Source organism: Microchirus variegatus (genome assembly GCF_963457635.1).
Source record: "Microchirus variegatus genome assembly, chromosome: 6".
In the NCBI taxonomy this organism is placed as follows: domain Eukaryota; kingdom Metazoa; phylum Chordata; class Actinopteri; order Pleuronectiformes; family Soleidae; genus Microchirus; species Microchirus variegatus.
In genome coordinates this window covers 21,965,998-21,985,709 of record NC_139807.1, presented here as the reverse complement: position 1 = coordinate 21,985,709, position 19,712 = coordinate 21,965,998, and the positions used below count along the sequence as shown (strand labels likewise).

Genomic DNA, 19,712 nt, shown 5'->3' with positions numbered 1-19,712 from the left:
TAAATAAGGGGTAAATATCATTACAAGATCATTGTAATTCCACATGAGGTTACAAAACACTTTAGAATTTATGCCAGATAGGGCAGAAAATACATTTAAATAGATTTAGATTCATTTTATACAAATGTCCAAAACAGGATGCATGACCGGACAGTCGCACCACATGATATTTTTAACCTTTCAGTAGCAAAACAAATGAAATGCCTAATGATTTTTAGAAAAATTTAAGTGGTTACACACAGAGGACGGGAAGTAAATGTATATGGTATATTTTAGTTTTCTAGAATGTATTTTCAACAAGAAAAAATGCAGTTGGACAGTATATTTAGGCGTCACGTCATTGACCATTCTCCACAGACTTCGTCTCTGATTCATCCGGTTGCAGGTTATCCGCAGCCGTTGCCGCCCTTGTGTAGGTCTGATGCTTAATCTTGAGGCCAGTCACAATCACCTCATTTTCCCTGCTGGTCCAACTTCTCCATTTTATTCCCCAGGTCCATTAGAAGCTGGTCTTTTTTTTTTATCTTCCTTGAGCCAATTGATTTCCACCATCGCCTCTTCAAGAGTCCCCATCTTCTCTGTGAGTCCACTCACGGCTGCCTTAAGTTCCTTAAGGTCCTTCTCAATTCTCCCATTCACAGCGTCCTTAATCCCCTTAAGTTCCTCTTTTATCTCCGCCAGGCCTTCGGTCACAACTTCCAACATTGAACCAGCTTAAATGCTATTATGTGACCTGTTTTTTTTTTTTCGTTCACTGCCTTTCTTCTCCCTTTCTCCTTTTTTCACAGCTAATAGCCGTTATCTCACGGTGCTGCTGCTGCTGCTGCTGCTTCCATCCTCCTCCGAGTTAAAAAGTCAGTGAAGGCCAATTTAAAGGCCATTTTGTTGGGTACTGCAGAGGCTGTTTCTGTCTCTGAAGTCACAGAGGACTCGGCTCCTCGAGTAGCAGCAGCCCCTAGTGGCTTAACTTTTGAGCAGCAGAAGGAATTGCTGACCTTGCGCTTTCAGTTGCAAAAAGTGAAGGAAAACCGTGTCATTGGAGAAAATAAGACAAGAAATCGAGCAAGTAAAATTTGAGCTGCAAAGGCAAAAACTGAGTTTGATTAGAGATGGTATAATTTCACCTGATGTTTTGTGAAGTGATAGACTTGATAGACTTTTCCAAGTGGAGGTCAACGCACGATGATTTGAGTGATTTGAAATTGGTTGCCAAATTTAATGAGAAAGATCCAGATGTTTTTTTCAATGTTTGAATGGTTAGCTGAGGATCGGGGGGTGGCCTGATTTCACTCGCACTCTACTTTTGCAGTGTGTGTTAACCAGCAGGGCTCAGCAGGCTTATTCTGCTCTTAGCAACACTGATTGTTTGCAATATGATTTGGTCAAGTCCGCTGTGCTTAAGGCAAATTAGCTTGTTGGAGTTGGAGGAAGGGTGACAAGTCTCATTTGGAGTTTGTTCGTGATTTGTCCACTCATTTTGATCGTTGTGTACTGCCACTAAGGTATATTCTTATGAGACATTGCATGATTTACTTATTCTGGAGCAATTTCTGAATTGTGTTTCTGGGCTCATTGCGACCTATGTTAATGAGCGAACAGTTAGGACAGCAGCTGAGGCCCTCAAATGGTTCTCAAATGGTGAGTTGAAACCACAGGTGTCTACCCCGGAAATACAGTCTTATTTACCTTTCATCACTGATGGTTTTGTTTCCTTGGTAGGGAGTGATGAGAAAGTGCATGTGAAAATTTTGCGTGACACAGGTGCTTTTGATTCATTTATCCTAGCATCAGCCTTACCATTTTCAGATGGCACATACAGTGGTTCCTTCATTCCAGTGCTTGGGATGGGGTTGAAAATTCTACATGTACCTGTGCATTAAATGATTTTGTTGTGTGATCTGTTTCAGGGTGAGGTGTCGATCGGCATGCGGCCAGCTTTGCCAGTTGAGGCCGTAACAATGTTCTTGGGTAATGACATAGCAGGAAGTCCAGTGTGGGCTGATGGTGTACCTCCTGCTATGGTAGCTCCAACACCGTTGGTTAGCAGTAGCAGTAAGAGTTTTCTGAGTTTTCTGATGTGTTTACAGCTTGTGCTGTGACACGTGCTATGAAACGGGCACACTCAGATAAAATAGAATCCACTGTACATGATGACGTTCCTCAACAGCATGTTATACCATGTCTCGATCTGCCTTGGTCTGTTTCTCACAGTGAGTTGGTGGCAGAGCAGCGAGCTGATGGTTCCCTTAAAGGTGTGCTGGAGATGGCTCATTCAGCTGGTGAGGTGAAAAACCATTGCATTGCAGAAGCTCAGTGTTATTTTGTTGACAATGATGTGTTGATGCAAAAGTGGGTCCCTCAGTGGGAACATTCTGTTGGTGAGCCTGTTTACGAAGTTGTTGTGCCTTCTAGGTTTCGGAAAAGGGTGTTGCAGGTTTCCCATGATGAGTCCGGCCACTTAGGCATCAGGAAGTCGTATGATCGCATCCTGAGGTATTTCTTTTGGCCCTGACTGAAAAAATATATTTCTGCATACATAAAGTCATGCAACACATGTCAATTAAGCAGAAAACCTAACCACAGCCTAAAACCCGCTCCACAGATCTTTTGAAGGTCAAGGCACAATATATTTGGTCCTCTGAGTGCCTTTCATCAGCTTTTGAGACTGTTCAAGTTCTCATATTTAACTTCTCTGTTTTGGCTGCGCCTCAGTGGGAGATTCATCAGATGAATTATTCAGTAATTGAAAAAGAAATACTTGCTTTGATTTTGGCTTTGGGTGTCCAGTCTTTACAAATCACAACCCATTAACTTTTCTTGGTTCCTTGCAGTGTCCGAATCAGAGGTTGATTCGCTGGGCTCTGATGCTCCAATCCTACAGCCTGGAAATTTGTCATTTTAAAGGACGAGACAATGTGGTGGCAGGCGCATTGTCTCGGTCTCCATGTGATTAATGACGATTAATGTTTAGTGCTAAGTGTGTGTGTGTGTTTTTATCCTTGCTTTGTATTCTATGTTTCCTGTACTGCATATTGCTCTCAGCCTCTTAAATAGCTTCCAGGATCCAGTTGCTGAGGAGAGAGGGCAGGGAGTTACGGGTTACTTGGGATCATAAGCGGTGAGGTGTTTATTTTACTTACACTTTTTTTTTTGTATTAAGTCTAGTGCTGTCAGTTAAAAGTGTTAATTAACGCGTGAACGTGAACCCCTTTTAACGGCGTCAATTTTTTCATTGCACGATTAACACTCTTTTTGGCTGAGCAAAACCTTCTTCAAGATGGCGCTGCCCGAGCAGCTGCTGCTTACAACAGCTCTCCCCTCTCTCTTACTTATTCTCGTTTTTTCTTCTTTCTTTTGGCGTGCTTTACGTTTTTTCTTTAAAATGGTCGTATCCTGCTGCCACCACGCGCACAATGAGACCACTTTTTTTACTTTTGTATTCTGTTTAATGCTGTTTTCGGCACTTTTGGGAACTCCGTGGGCAGACACGCTCAGCGGATCCATTGTTTACACCAGGGATCAGCTGTTGGTGTTGCGCAACACCGCTCTCTCTCTCAACGCGGAATGGACGATTCCAACAAATTTAAAGAGAAAGAGACGAGGCTGCAGAGCGGGACGGAGGAAACAGGAGAGGAAACAGGAGAGGAAACGTAGGTTCCGTCCTTTTATTCCATCCATCATCATGGGAAACGTCCGCTCCCTCGTGAACAAAACGGACGAGCTCGCGGCGCTGACCCGGCACCAGAGGGACTTCAGGGAGAGCAGCCTGCTGTGCTTCACTGAGGACCTGGCTGACGGAGAAGACACCGGACTCGGTCGTTTCGCTGGAGGGTTTTAAGATGGTACGTGCGGACCGGAATGTGGCTGGGAAGAGGAGAGGCGGAGGAGTGGCGGTGTTTATTAACGAGAGATGGTGCGACCCCGCGCACGTCTCCATCAAAGAACAAGTTTGTACAAAGGACATTGAGCTTGTTGCGGTGGGCATCCGCCCGTATTTGTACACCCTCAGTGTAAGACAGAGCGCTACCGAAAGTCCTTCATCCCCACTGCTGTTCGGATATTTAACTCCTCGTTTTAAATGTCCGTCCATTTACATACTTACCTCTGCTTATGGTGTAAAATTCAATTTCAGTTTCTTTATTCAGGATTTCTCTTCTGTACTGAGTGCACATCTCGGTTTAGTTCCTTTCTACACTGTGTGTACTACTTGGATATTGTGCACTCTTGTCTTATTTTTATTTTTATGTTTACTGAATTACTTACCCTACATTAGAGTGTGTAATTTAATTAAAAAAAATTGTTTTTTTACCATATTGTATTTTATTTTTATTCAATTTTTACTCTTATCTTACATTTTACTTCTTTTTACTTATATTAGAGCGTATTTTTACCTTATTGTATTTTATTTTATTAGAGTCTTACTTATATTTACAGTGTGATTTGTTTACCATATTGTATTTTATTTTTTACCCTATTTTTACTCTTATCTTTACGTTGTCTTTCTTCCTACTTATTATGCCCTTGCACATTTCTGCACCTCTTGTCGCCTTAATTGAGCTGTTGTAAATGTGTGTTTCCCCCCCGGGGGAGGAATAAGGTCATTCAAATTCAAATTTTTCACATGCTGTTGCATCAACTAGTAACGTTAGAACAACTACAACACCACAGCGGCTCTAGCTAGACCGAAAACAACACAACAGACACACTGCACGAGCCAGCCAAAGAGTAGTCGGCTCGCGTAAGCAAGAGTAAACGTTCAGTTTTGAATGGATGGCGAGCGCTCTGCACTTCACCGCTAGTTCCTTCAGCTCGGATTAGATTGTTACGGCAACAACACCTTAAACCATGGGAAATCGTCTGCGTTGATATATTAGAATATATTCACCTGCTGCTCGCTAATGTAAACACACGGAACACATTACTTCCTGCTTCACCTACCCACCTCTCTGACGTCACATTACACCACAGGTGTCAAACAGGCAGCCCGTGGGCCGCATCCGGCCCGCCAGTGGCTCCAGTCCGGCCCGCCGAGCCCCCAGGCCGGACTGGGTCGGAGTATTTGCATAAAATGAAACGATACCCGGAATCGGTACTTGAACGCATCCTTGTAACATTATCCGAGTGAAAGAGTAAGCGATTTCCTAAGCTGACTTGAACGCAGCACTGCTCGCAAAGAGCGTGATGACGTAGTTTGTAACGTCCGTCATTCAATGTTCTGCCTTGCCGGCTGTTAGCGCCGGTGTGGCTAACAACAGCGCTAAGCAGTTTCAGTACGTCTGGCGTTCTCTGTGCGTTGCTGTTATTTTATCGGCATTGTTGTCCGGTCCAACATAGTAGTGATGGGAATTCCGGCTCTTTTTAGAGAACCGGCTCTTTCGGCTCGGCTCACTAAAAAGAACCGGCTCTTTCGGCTCCCAAGCGGCTCTTCAGGTTGTTTTATTGCTTTCATTAATTTATCAACAACAATATAAAATTATGCACAAAATTAATTACTAAGTAAAAAAACGTGCTTTTTATTCATATATGTTTATTATATAAATATGCTTTTATTTATACACTCCACATAAAATGTAAAAAATAAATAATAAAATACAAAAACAACTATTTACAATTCAACTTTTAACTATTTCCATTTTCAACTTTTTCCTTTTAAACAAATTTAAAGTGAAACAACACAAAACACTGCAAACCACAACATAATAAAATATAGATTAAAATATGCAAAACAAAAAGAAAAAAAATGAACACCCAGATCTTTAATTAAGGTCGAGGTTGGCGTTAAGAAATACCAAGTGCCTCAGCTGTGCAGGTTGTTTGTGGAGCTGGCTCTGTAGGATATTCTTTTCTTGCAGACTCTACACCAGGGGTCGGGAACCTTATTGACTCAGAGAGCCATGAAAGCAAAATATTTGGAAATGTATTTCAGTGAGAGCCATATAATATATTTTAAGACTGAATTCAACTAAATGTGAGTATAATAAGCTTGCACCCTGCTCAGTAGCTCTTGGCACGCTTTCTTCCTGCTGTCTCCCACAGGGTATTTCGATGCAAAGGTAGCATGGCATGTGTCGAAGTGCCGCTTTACATTCGACCGTTTCATCGTTGCAATTTTATCATTGTAAATTAGGCACACTGCAGAACCTGCTCTCTCCACAAAGGCGAATTATTCAGTCCATTCATCCTGAAATGTACGATACTTATCATTTTTTTTCTTTTCGCCATTTTCTTCGTCGAAGGGTTAGCTTTGAGCTAATGACCGAGCATACTGATTCAAAAGGTGGCGTTTACCTGTTTACCCAGCAACAGCCAACGTAGGCTATTATCATCCAATTAAAATAATGGACAATTGCTCCTGCAGCCAACTGCAGCCCTGAACAGGACAAGAGCAGTGGAAAATCGATGGATGGATTAAAACAAGTGATAATATTTAATATTTTATGTTTTATCTGAAAAGCCGAAATCTGCGAGCCAGATGCAATCATCAAAAGAGCCACACCTGGCTCCCGAGCCATACGTTCCTGACCCCTGCTCTACACTCTGCCAAGTGACTGTGTTGTCAACAGAATTGAAATGGTTCCAGATTTTGCTTCTTTTCCTGGTGTCACTCATTTTCTTACTATGGTAAAGGTAGCTACTACACCTTTTCTAATGTGTCGATGTTGTCTCTTCTTTCTCTCTCCTGCTTTGTTCGTGTGTTACTGCTGCGAGTGTAACTACCGCCCACACAAGGCACACACGTATATTGACCAATCACGTGTGGTGCGAAGAGAAAAAAAAGTGAGACAGAGAGAGAGTGACAAAAAAAAAAAAACACGGCTCCCAAGAAAGAGCCGGCTCCCGCCGTTCACTTCAAAGAGCCGGCTCTAAGAGCCGTTTCATTCGCGACCGACCCATCACTACAACATAGTTATATGAACTGTTGGCGTGTCTTCGGCGTTATTCATTTCCGTGCCCGGAAAAGAATGAAGCCGTTAAATGGAACGTTAGATGGGCACATGGACGCTTTTGAGGGCCCCCCGCCACCTCTGATCACTTGGTGCAAACCACAGGGTTCAACGTTGCACTTAAAAAAATAGCTGTGAAATCAATATTTGCTGTAATAGTTGCAGTGAAATTCAGTGTTAGTCAGTAAAAGAATAACTACCAAAGAGTTTGGTTGAGTATTATATAATTTCTTATAAATGCCATACATGTTGTGAGGGCGCGTTACGGCAGCGGCGCGGTGCCTTGGGAGCCGGCGGTATTCACGGAAGATCGCGCGATAATCTTGAACGGACGCGAGTTCGCGAGATCCAGCGATAGGCTGTGTGTATAAAGTAAAACAACACAGCTTCTTTTCATTCTCCAACGTGGAAGAACTGTTGATCTGGTGTCATAAATGATTTTATGTTTCTCCACTTCAACAATCAGTCTCTCGTCGTACATTATGACTCTCTGAGACGCTCTGATTAATTGACTGTTTACCTGGCAGCACCGGTCACGAGGTAATGTTGATGTGAAGTTGTGACAGGCGATATGACCTGCGTATTTTGTTTTATTTTGAAAGGGGGGCGGAAATGTTTTACTTTGATTCTGTGTCGGACTTCCTGTCTTGTGCGATCTGCTTCGTTGAAATTTACGAGGTTCAGCAGCGGCAACGGAAAAAATAGAACTGATTCCTATCGATAGCGATGCGGCGCGGCGAGCCGCTTCTGGGCCGCTGCTGAGACGCGCCGCAGCGCGGGCGGTGGGAATGCTCTCATGGATTAGAATGGAAGCGATTTGCAACGGCGACCGCGCCGATGCCGTTCCGCGGCCGTTCCGCGTCCAGTGGAAATCCAGGGTTAGGCTGTTCATAATATATTTGGTAAAATAATAATTCATTTAATACATAGAATTTTATAATTCTTCTTTGCAGTAATTAATACAAAGAAAAAAGTCGACTTATTATTACTTCAATGTCATTTTGCGATGAGTTTACTGGGTTAGGGTTGATTTTGGCTTGAACAAATATTACATTATAAATATTGTGTCTTGAAATTGCAGTAAGTTGTATTGCAATTTAGATACATTTCGATTAATTGTTCAGCCCTAGACTACAGTATGCCAAAATATGCAAATAACATTTACACAAAGCAAGCCAATCCACTTTTCTATGTTGATAAAAGTATTAAAATGAGGAAAAATAATGGTACAAAAAGAAATCAAGGGACATTTAGAGTAGATAAAAATGTGCGATTAATCGCAAGATAACTATGACATTAATGCGATTAAATATTTTAATCGTTTGACAGCACTAATTAAGTCATTTACTTTAATTGTATATTTATCTGCAAAGGTGAATATAAATGAATGTGTGTTGATAGAAATCAGTGAATTGGTCATTGGAGAGTCAGGGTTCCCTTTGGGACACTGACTTTTTGGGGGGGTCGGTCGGTTGAACCGGTCGTAACAACAGCCATACAACATTATATGAATGTAGCATAAAGTAATGGCAGCAGTCCAGTTTATGTGGTTTGAATTACATTTCTCTATAGATTAACCGCTCTGATCACTGGATTTTGCTGTGAGTACTAATGTGTGCCTGTACTGCACCTATTTCACTTTTATTGCAATGTATCAGTATTAATGACCACATCTTACATGGACTTAATGCTGGGGGCAAAGTACTGAGTCAGCAAGATGTTGGTGCATTATAGACATAAAGACTACAGCAGACTATGGAAGACACTCCACTCTAACCAGGAAACCTCTATTCCACCCTGCAACTCAATTATAATTGCCTCCAAACTGTGTGTCTTACATCAGCAGGAGTGTAATAATCTGACACATTGATGCTACTACACTGTGTGTTTTAGGAATTAAGTCATTCAATTCAATTCAATTCAATACGTCTCAGATTCACACTGTGTATTCTGATGTGTTTTTCTTTCTTTTTTTTAAACTACAGGATTACAGTAAGTGAAGGAATCCCACTTGTGCATTTTTTAAGTCACCCCATAAAGCAAGGGGAGAGGAAAAATGTGATACGACAACATAATATGATCCTTTGGCTACAGTTAATGCTGACAGCATAAAGGTGCAGCACCAAGAGAACTTGATCTTCCTTCTTCTCCTTCAGAGGAAACTCAGAGTGGCCTTGGTTCATTTTGGAGTAAGAATGCTTTAAGTCCCCAGACGAGTGGGGTGAAAGCAGGTGCAGGAGGGGAAACAATTAAAACCCACACGTCCATGCAGGGACCATTGTGTGTGTGTGCAAGAGTGCTAACCACTGTTATGATTGGATGTTATTACATGTGTGACCGCTAGGTGGCAGTACTGGTTAGTAGTCAACCTATTGTACCTTATAACCTGGTAGAGGAAGCCAAATTGACACACATGTATGTTGTTGAGAACGTGAGTCAATAAACTAAGCTGCTGGGGGACCGTACCTATGTTCCCCAGGTCCTATGTGGAACATAGGACCCTTTCTCTAACCCTAATCCTAACCCTACCCTTTTTCAAAAAAAGGGTCCTATGTTCCCCTGTCACATACAAAGTGGACCTTTTTTGGGAAAAACGGGGAACATAGGACCCGGGGAACATAGGTACGACCCCAGCTGCTGGCTAACAAAACGGCCTCATCCTTGGAACACGAACATGACATGGTACCAGGAGTAAACTCGAATGGACGACATGGATTTGAAACTACCTGAAAGTTTGAAACTAACAGGGAATGTCGACGAGAACTGGTGCACCTTCAAACAGCAGTTTCACCTGTATGTGGCAGCTATGGGACTTGAGACAAAGCCGGAGGCAAGAAAGGTAGCTTTGCTGCTAACGATAGCAGGGCCACAGGCCATAGAAGTATTTAACACAGTCCTGAAGATGGTGCAAAGTTGGATGTAGTGCTTAGTAAATCTGATGCTCATTGTTCATTGTTTGAAGAACGAGACGTACGAGATATACGTCTTTCGTTCTCGTACACAGTGACAGCATGAGTCCTTTGATAGCTTCCTGACAGACTTGTGGCTAAAGGAGCAGTCCTGCAGCTTTGCGACGCTGAAGGACTTCATGATGTGGGACCAGATTGTCTTCTTTACAAAAGGTCAGAGAGAGGCTACTACGAGAGATGGAGCTGACGCTGGCAGGAGCCATTAAGATCTGTCAGGCGAGTGAGCTGTCCCAAAAGCATGTGAAGACGTTCGGCGAGATGTTTGCAGTCGCATCGACGCAGAGCGAAAGCGCGGCAGCAGTTGGAGCAGTGTCGTATCAGCGGAGACGGCGCACACAGACCCAGCCTGCACAGCAGTCGGAGGACGTGATGATTAACTGCAATCGCTGCGGCTCACAGCACAAGCCTAGACAGTGTCCAGCGTTTGGTAAGCAATGCTCAAGTTGCCAAGGCAAGAATCTTTTTGCTATACAATGTTTCTCCAAACGGAAAGAGGGGAAGAAAGGAAAAACTGTAAACTTAGTTGAGGACCCTGATCTCAGTGACACGTTCTTTCTTGGAATGGTGAATTGTGAAAGTGAACAATTAGATAATCCAGACAATGAAAATGATGTTACTAGAGAACATAAATGGAAAGCTCCTCTAATGATAAATGGGACTGTATTCACCATGAGATTGGACACTGGTGCGAAAGCAAATCTCATAAGCATGTGTGATGTAAAGGCAATGAAAAATAAGCCACAACTAAAAAGAAAATAATCTGGACTGAAAGACTACAATGGGCGGCTAATTTAACGTTTGGGCACATGCAGGTTGAGTGTCACAGTTTAAGGAAAAGTGCACCACCTATTCTTCTTTGTTGTGAATGAGGGACGTGAATCACTTCTGGGTGACAGAGCCTGTGAAGAACTGGGGCTTGTGAAAAGAGTGTATCGCATCATCCCAACCATAAACCCAACAAATGACTCCATGGACACAATTGTTAAGAACTTTTCAGATGTTTTCAATGGTTTTTCTGTTTTGCGCTTCACATATAAAATACAGTTGAATGAAGGTGCCCAACCAGTTGTGCATGCAGCACACAGAGTTCCTGCACCACTGAAAGACTGCCTAAAGAAAGAACTCAACAGAATGATCATGCTAGGGGTGATCAAAAAGGTTAATGAGCCTACAGACTGGGTCAACTCAATGGTCATCACAAAGAAAAAAAGTGGAGAGTTGAGAATATGTATGGACCCTAAAGACTTAAATGAGAGCATAAAGCATGAACATTATCAAACACCTACACGTGAAGAGATCATCAGTGAAATGTCAGGTGCCACCTACTTCACGAAGCTTGACGCCTCACAAGGCTTCTGGCAGCTGAAATTGGATGAAAGCAGCACAAAGTACTGTACCTTTAAAACACCCTTCGGCAGACACTGTTTTCTCAGACTGCCTTTTGGAATAAAGTCAGCACCTGAAATATTTCACAGAGTGATGGAGCAGATCATTGAGGGCTTGGATGGGGTTCGAGTCTACATTGATGACATCATCATATGGGGTCCACAGCCCAAGAGCACAACGAGAGGCTGAACAGAGTTATGGAACGCATACAAAAGTATGGACTAAAACTCAACAAGCGTAAATGTGAGTTTGGTGTTCAAGAGATCCTGTCTGCATGCGGTGTCCAGCCAGATCAAGACAAAATGCATGCAATACAGAACATGCCAAGGCCCACAGACAAAACAGGGGTGCTGCGCATCACGGGGATGGTCAATTTCAATGGCAATTCATTCCCAATCTCACAGCAATGATCAATGATATTGAGGTCAGGAGACTATGATGGTCACTCCAGAACCTTCACTTTGTTTTGCTGTAGCCAATGACAGGTCGACTTGGCCTTGTGTTTTTGGATCATTGTCATGTTGGAATGTCCAAGTACGTCGCATGCGCAGCTTCTGGGCTGATGAGTGCAAATGTTCCTCCAGTATTTTTTGAAAACTTTCGGCACGTAAATTAAAATTTCCTACTCCTATCGGAGAGAAAATAACTTCAAAGTATAAGAGGAAATCATTATGAAAGTACTAACAGCTACTGTATCCACCCTAAATGATGCTGTACATCAGTCACTGACTAATGCCTCTTCTTGCTCTGACATTATTTAGTCAAAATAATGGTCACAATGACGTTGCAGTCAAAAAATGAAGTTAAGATCTACAGCATGATTTCATCATTCTCTGCCCAGTGATTTAGCCGAATTGAGGGAAGCAGTGATCGGGCATCACTGCTGTGCTGTTTTTCCCCAGAGTTATAATTTTAGTGATATCAAAAGACACTCACCCTGTTAAAGCTCTTGGCCTGGAAGAGGTGTCCGTTGACTCGGTAGAGCTTCCTCCATCTTCTGGCCCCACGGCGATAGATCGATTCTAGGAGAGAAAGAAAACAGTTGTAGAGGAGCAGCATGGTGAAGGACTGGTGAAGATCTGGGTGGAGGAGTACTACAATAGAGAGGGGACGGATGGAAAGGAGGGAAGAGGTGGAATAAAGAGTGAAAAAGCTCAGGTAAAAAAAGTCCTCAGGCTCTGTTTTCATTCTCTGTTTTCGAGTTCAAAGTGAGGGAAATAAATCCATGAAGTAAACACGCACAGCCACACCAAGGTGCTTTGCTCCACCTCCTCTCTCTCTCTCTCTCTCTCTCTCTCTCTCTCTCTCTCTTATTCATCTTCCTGCCTCTTTTACTTCTTCAAATCCTCAGTCTCTCCTTTTTTCTTCTCCTCCATAATGATAATGGAGTGACACTTTGGTGTTCGCAGACTGTTATTCAAATCAGAACATGAAGATGTAGCTATTTATAAAAGAAGGGATGTTTTAAGCTATGAATAAACTGCAGACTTTTAGGGCTGCGTGACATGGCCTAAAAATAAAATCCACATTTTTTTTTAATACCAGATCTGATTTTCGATTTTAATGTGAGTGTGTGTGAACTTATTGAAATGTGTGTGTCTCACGCAGAATGCAGCTCTGCTGCCACTTGAATTACCACAGCAAGCTGCCACTGCTGCAATTCACACTTGCTGTCACTCGATCATCACGCCCCCTGCGATACTCAGGGGTACCAGAGGTTTAGTTACTCTTTAAGTATCATAAGTAATTTTCTGATATGAAATGTACTTGAGTATTAGAAGTAAAAGTGAAAGTATTTGTGGCCAGCCATGGCAAAACCGGGAACACGTAGGCCGAGGGACATTTTGAGTTGTTTCTTAAAGGGTGATTTCTAAGCTTTCCAACAATGTTTAACAGATAATATTTGAAGAAGATGTGGTCATTTGAATGTAGGCACTCCTTAAACTGCTTGAGGAAAAATTTTAGCCTCAAAGATTTACACCTTCTGGGAGCCAAGAGACAGAATCATCACATTTGCGTAGCACAACCCCCTCCTGGTCAAAGCTGTCAGTGAAACCACACTTTGTATGAGCTACTCATCACAGAAACTGGAGCACAGATACTCAGAAGTAACTACTGTGTCTGTTCCTCAAGGTGTCAGTTATGCCTGCTCTCTTTTGGCCACTAAATAATTCATCTGTTTGTTGATTTTTCGATGATGAAGTCTGCTAATATTTATGCTAACGCATACCAGAAATTAGATCTATTTCGGTGTCTGTCTTTGTTCAGAAGTATAGCCACAATTTAGTTCTTCTGCGTTTTTTTACACAGCTCCACAGCAGCAGTGAGGAAACTCGCTGCCTTGGCTGCATATTAAGTAGCCATGTATTTTCTTCATGACCGTCAGCTGATTGGCCGAAAAAACAACAAAAGCACTGGAATGTGATATCACCACACCCTAACTATAAAAGTTGTCAGAAATATAAATAACAAAGTAAAGAAAAAGTAGAGATATGTGAACATTTTACTAAAGTACAGTAACAAAGTATTTGTTCTTTATTACATTACAACACTGGCCATGTGCTGTTGTTATTTTAGGGAGAAGATATCAGTCAACACTTGCTACAATCAGGATATAACCACGATGTTCAACAGAGTCAATGGACCGTTAGTGGGAAGTTCGAGGATAAGACTGACTGTGGGACTGCTGTAATGTGACAAAGACAGGAGCCACGCGCAGGACGCCCTAAAACACCCTATTTTTCCTCCCGTTTCCCCCGGTAACCACCGAAACGTTGTTGTGATGACGCACGCAAAAACTGCGGCCAGCACGCGCCTGTCTATACCCGCTTAGAGTCTGTCCAAGATCAGTTTGGAACACCAATAAAACCATTGCAACAAGATGTGAGTACACGGTGGAACAGCACCTATTAAATGCTGGAAAGTCTCTTTGTGCAAAAGAGAAACTTGGCTGAGGCACAGAGCAGATTATGAACTCCCCACGACAGAACTCTCTTCTCTCTCTCTTTGAGCAGTTAACGGATCAGCTCATCCGTATGAAGGTATATTTGTTACAGTTTCAACTGTGAGGAACATTGTGAGGAATTGGAAGACCCCAGGCACAGTTCTAGTTAAGGCCTGAAGTGGCAGACCAAGAAAAATCTCAGATAAGCAGAGATGAAGGATGGTGAGAACAGTCACAGTCAACCCACAGACCAGCTCCAAAGACCTACAACATCATCTTGCTGCAGATGGTGTCACTGTGCATCGTTCAACTATTCAGCGCACTTTACACAAGGAGATGCTGTATGGAAGAGTAATGCAGAAAAAGCCTTTTCTCTGCACCCGTCACAAACTGAGTCACTTGAGGTATGCTAAAGCACATTTGGAATAAGGTTCTGTGGACTGATGAAACTAAAATAGAGTTATTTGGGCAAAACATGGGGCGTTATGCATGGAAGAAAAAGAACACAGTATTCCAAGAAAAACACTTGCTACCTACAGTAAAATTAGGTGGTGGTTCCATCATGCTGTGGGGCTGTGTGGCCAGAGCAGGGACTCGGAATCTTGTTAAAGTTGAGGGTCACATGGATTCCACTCAACATCAGCAGATTCTGGAGAACAATGTCCAGGAATCAGTGACAAACTTGAAGTTGTGTCGGGGCTGGATCTTTCAACAAGACAATGACCTAAACACTGCTCAAAATCTACTAAGGCATTCATGCAGAGGAACAAATACAACGTTCTGGAATGACCATCTCAGTCCCCAGACCTGAATATTATTGAACATTTGTGGTGTGATTTAAAGCAGACTGTCCATGCTCGGAAACCATCAAACCGGACTGAACTAGAGATGTTTTGTAAAGAAGAATGGTCCAAAATACCCTCCTAATTGGAAGCTATAGGAAGCGTTTAGAGTCTGTTATTTCTGGAAGAAGCACAACATTTTTCTTTTGTGTTGCCTAAACGTATGCACATGCCTAATTTTGTTTAAATAATTCTTGCACACTTTCTGTAAATCATATAAACTTAATTTCACTTCTCAAATATCACTGTGTTTGTCTCCTATATGATATATTTAACTGAAATTTCTTATTCAAACAACCAATGATTTATAAAGGAAAATCATGAACATTTACAGAGGTGCCCAAACTTTTGCATACCACTGTATTTAGATTAATATTAACTGTTTAACATTAGTTTAACTTTACTATTTTCTTAATTTTCACAAATTTCCCTGCTCCACACCCTGGAGCTCCACAGCAGGGACAACGACCACCACCTACCCGCCTCCCTGGAGCCCCAGAGCGGATACAACAAGCACCACACACACACCCCCTGGAGCTCCGCTGTTATACTTTTTTCACATTTTTTCACACTATTAACTAATCAAACCTTGTCAGATATCAAGGTTTCTTCCCTTTACTACTACTCACTTACTGTTGTAAGTTTATTTGTAAAACTAACTAAAGACAATAAAGTTAAAAAAATTAAAATCTGTCACGCCCGTGTGTTGTTGTCACTACTGTTGTCGCTACGCTTGACGAGACACAGCACCCTCCTCCGCCTCTCCCCAGAGATAGGTGCACAATCAAGGCTTTGCCTGGGCGAAGAAAAAAAGTAGATGAATCAGTTAAACACTGTTGATTTCTTCCCATGGAGCCGTTATTAAAACTATCTGGTTTAGTAAATGTCTGTCAGTCAGCTGGTGAAGGCAGGTTATCCAGCTGCTGTCACCCACAAAGACTGTATCTCTCCCCCAGCGCAGCGAGGCAGCCGGCAGCACACAGACTGAACTGATATAGATACGGTTCATACTGTATGTATAAAACAGTGGGAGAAATCTATATAGAGTCTATATATAGAGTCTATATATAGAGTCTATATAGAGAGTCTATATAGAGAGTCTATATATGTAATAAAATGGAAATGTACTTTTAATCTCATAAATCTGGAACTTTATTTTCTCGTATATTTGACACTTTTAGTGTCGTGAATCTGCGACTCCGAGCTGTCACTCAAAACTCAGCAGAGAGCTTCCTAAGGCCCGCCCACTCTAAGCCTTGTTCTCTTGTCGATCGATTCGCTCGGCGTGCACAAGTTACAAATCCTTTTGCATCACTTATACCACCTAGCGAGGAGAAAAAGTATCTGTCCGGAAAACAACAGCTGAAACTCGTAGAAGCAGATTCGATCACTTGTATGAATTGACTTGCAAGAAAATGCACAATGATCTATACAATTTTATTAATGAGAAATTATTTCACAGATGCACAACTTCTGATGCATTAGTTCACATTTGGGTTTACAAATGCACAAATGTTTTGCATGTTCTCAGATTATGAAACACAGGTGTGTGAATGTGTTTTGCTCCAACCGCACCGCAACGATGGGAGCAAAATTGTTGAATGCATGACTGTTGAATGAAGCACACCCGTAACCAGTGAGGTTACCAGGCTACTGGCTAAGGCGACAAAAAATAGCAACGAGTGCGAAAGGCGAGAAGATGAAAAGGAGGTGATCTCTGGGTGCCAGCCTCCTTTATACAGGTCGTTTCCGTCACCCAGGTCAAGTGACTTACGTATTCCGTCTCGATCTGTGCATGCGCGTGATGGATATCCAGGTATTTCATACCGTCTCTGGCGGTCAGGAAGAATGAAATAAAACAAGACATTTGAGAACATTGCCAAGGCAAGGTTTGCGAAACATTTTTCAACATTTTCTGACATTTTCTGGACAAAACAAATACTTGATGAATCGAGAAAACGATCAAGAGATTAATCAATTATGAAAATAACCTTTAGTTGCAGTGTGATATAAGTCCAGTGAAGTGAGCACTGAGTGGTAATTTTTATCTAAATGACCTGGTTAACAACTCAGCCATATGAATGAATGATCAATACCACATACTAGAGGGAAGTGGTATGCTGATTCTCAACAGGAAATCTCCTGCACTCATTTTTACCTCTGCTGCAATGGTAGCCACAGACCAGCTATACCATACAGTACACCAGCTATTCTTCGTTGGCAGAGATGTCAGGAAAACACCATCTGCAAAAGCAGTGGGGAACAACATGTCCTTTCTCTCTTCTGAAAACAGATTGTGCCACAGCACTGATTAAAGTTTCTGATTTAATGTCTGTGTTCAGCAGCTGTGTTTAAATTTGCACGACCTCAGGTGAAATCTTGTTCCACGTGGTTTTAAGAGCCAAATATCACTTAAAATGAAGCTAAAAATCATTTCTTCTTTACCCTGCACAAACTATACTATTAATTACACCTTGCACATATTCATTGTTGATGTCTGGCTTATTCGGTTACATCTGATTTCCTTATAAATTAACACAAACATCAGCTAACCATTATTTTCATAATAAATGAACCACTAGATTATTTTCTAGAACAATGGATTAGTTGTTTGGTCGACAAAATATCATAAAATGTTCATCTGAGTTTCCCAAACATCGAAATGATGAGGTTCTCAAATGTCCTGTTTTGTCTCCAAACCAATCACGTCTTTTTTTAAATAAAATAATCCAATTTAAGAAGACAAACCACTTTAATTAGTCATCAATCAGTTATCAAACCTAGCATATTTTCATCTTTGTAGGTTTAGTTAAATATTCTAGTATGTTATTGCTAGTTCTCTGTATCACTGTAAATAAATCTGGTATCTTTTTGAGGGGATGAGCCGATACTCGTTATTGGTATTGGTCCGACACTGGTCAAAATACACTTATTTTAGATAGGGTAGGGGAAGGCGACAACACAATGTGTCGCTGAGACAGCTCATGTGAGGAAAGTGAACCAACACCATGTCACGCTTCCTCAGTGCCCACGTCAGATGCTAAATACAGTGCGCCTGTGATTAAATAATTAATTCCAACAGATGTTTGGACAAAGTGGTAAATTGCAGCTCTTGGCTTAATGTCTTTAAACAGACAGACGATGAATAGCTGTGTGGTTACACAGAGGCTGAATTAATGTTTTCCTCTTAGGGCTTGATTTACTAAAGCTCACACAAATTTGCGTTGATGCTGATCTACTAACAGGGCGCAACAAGGAGTGCGTCCCTCAGATGGGCAAAAAAGCCGTTGTGATGATCGGCTTTTTTTAATTTATTTACTTATTGACAAAAAGTCACACATCAATTGAAAGTAGACCTTTGTGTAATCTTGAGAGAAACAGCAGAGCGCCCCCTGGCAGCTGTCAGTGAGCTGCAGGTGAGTCAGGAGGAGAGCGCAGCACCTTCTTCTTTTTTTTTTTACGGCAACATCCATAGTCCATAGTTTTCTTTGCTTGATACGTCAGGTAATGATGGATCTGTCCAAAATACCGATGCAGGATTAAAATATAATATATATAAATAATAATAACAACAATAATAATAACAATAATAATAAAAGGTCCTATGGACCCGGGGAACAAGGATGTCATATATGCCTCGATCCCAGTTATCTGCTCATCGCAGAACATCAGCTGTACTTTCTGTTCAGTGGCTTCAAATTTCTTCTGCTTCCGTTGAGTCTGCTCTTTCTCCATGTGGACAACCCTTGACTCGCGCAAAATCCTAATTTAAATAGAGCAGTCTTAACCACTTCTGAGCCTGTAGTCAATTGCGGTCGCAATCTTAGTAGTTCACCCGCAAAACGTAATCCAGTAACAGTTGCGGTCTTTCTGCTCGTGCACGCAATTTAGCGCTCTCTATTTGGAATCTTAGTAAATCAGGCCCTTAGAGTGGTTTTTTGGACGTCTCTGTTGTACGTAGATAAATATACCACTCATTAAAATTGATTAGGTCAATTGGCAATAGAAAATGAATAAACGGATGATATGTTTCTTTAATGATTCAGTAATATTCACAGAGAAATCACGGTGAGATTGTAAACAAACTGCAGCTCTGTTTTTGTCATTATTGATTATTAACTTCACAAAAATGTGTCTATGTGTCTGTCCATCCACTATTGATCACTTTATCTTTAAGTGTTGCAGGGGGCGCTGTGCCAATCTCAGCTGACATAGGGCGATAGGCGGGCTCACAGCCTGGACATTTTGGCAGTCCATCGCAGGGCCACACATAGAGACAAACAACCATTCACTACCTCATCCCCATATTGCCTATTTTTGGACTGCGGGAGGAAGACGCAGACCATGGAGAAAACCCACACACACACGGGGAGAACATGCAGAAAGGCCCTTGTTCCAACCGAGGCTTGAACCCAGGTGTTTTTGCTGCAAGGGCAAGATCGCTAACCACTACACAAACTGTGTGGCTCTATGTGTTTGTGTGTAATATAAATGAAGTGATCTGAGAGAGAAAATGACAGCTCTGCACCTACTCTCGGTTTCTGTCACAGGAGACCTCACCCAATTACAGGAGAGATAACAAGAGGGCGCCCCCTGTTGGCTCTTTTACTACAACTTAAGGTTGGGG

The 19,712-nt window shown here is 42.0% G+C and overlaps 1 protein-coding gene across 1 annotated transcript in view; it reads right to left on the bottom strand.

The window, feature by feature from the left end:
- prkcz (protein kinase C, zeta) overlaps positions 1-19,712 on the bottom strand; it is a gene marked incomplete at both ends in the record, with an annotated part of 236,578 nt that overhangs the window by 110,266 nt on the left and 106,600 nt on the right. Inside the window, one exon of the mRNA XM_083891163.1 lies at positions 12,236-12,321. Within this exon, the coding sequence (XP_083747289.1) occupies positions 12,236-12,321 (86 nt within the window). The remainder of the gene's footprint in view (positions 1-12,235; positions 12,322-19,712) is intronic.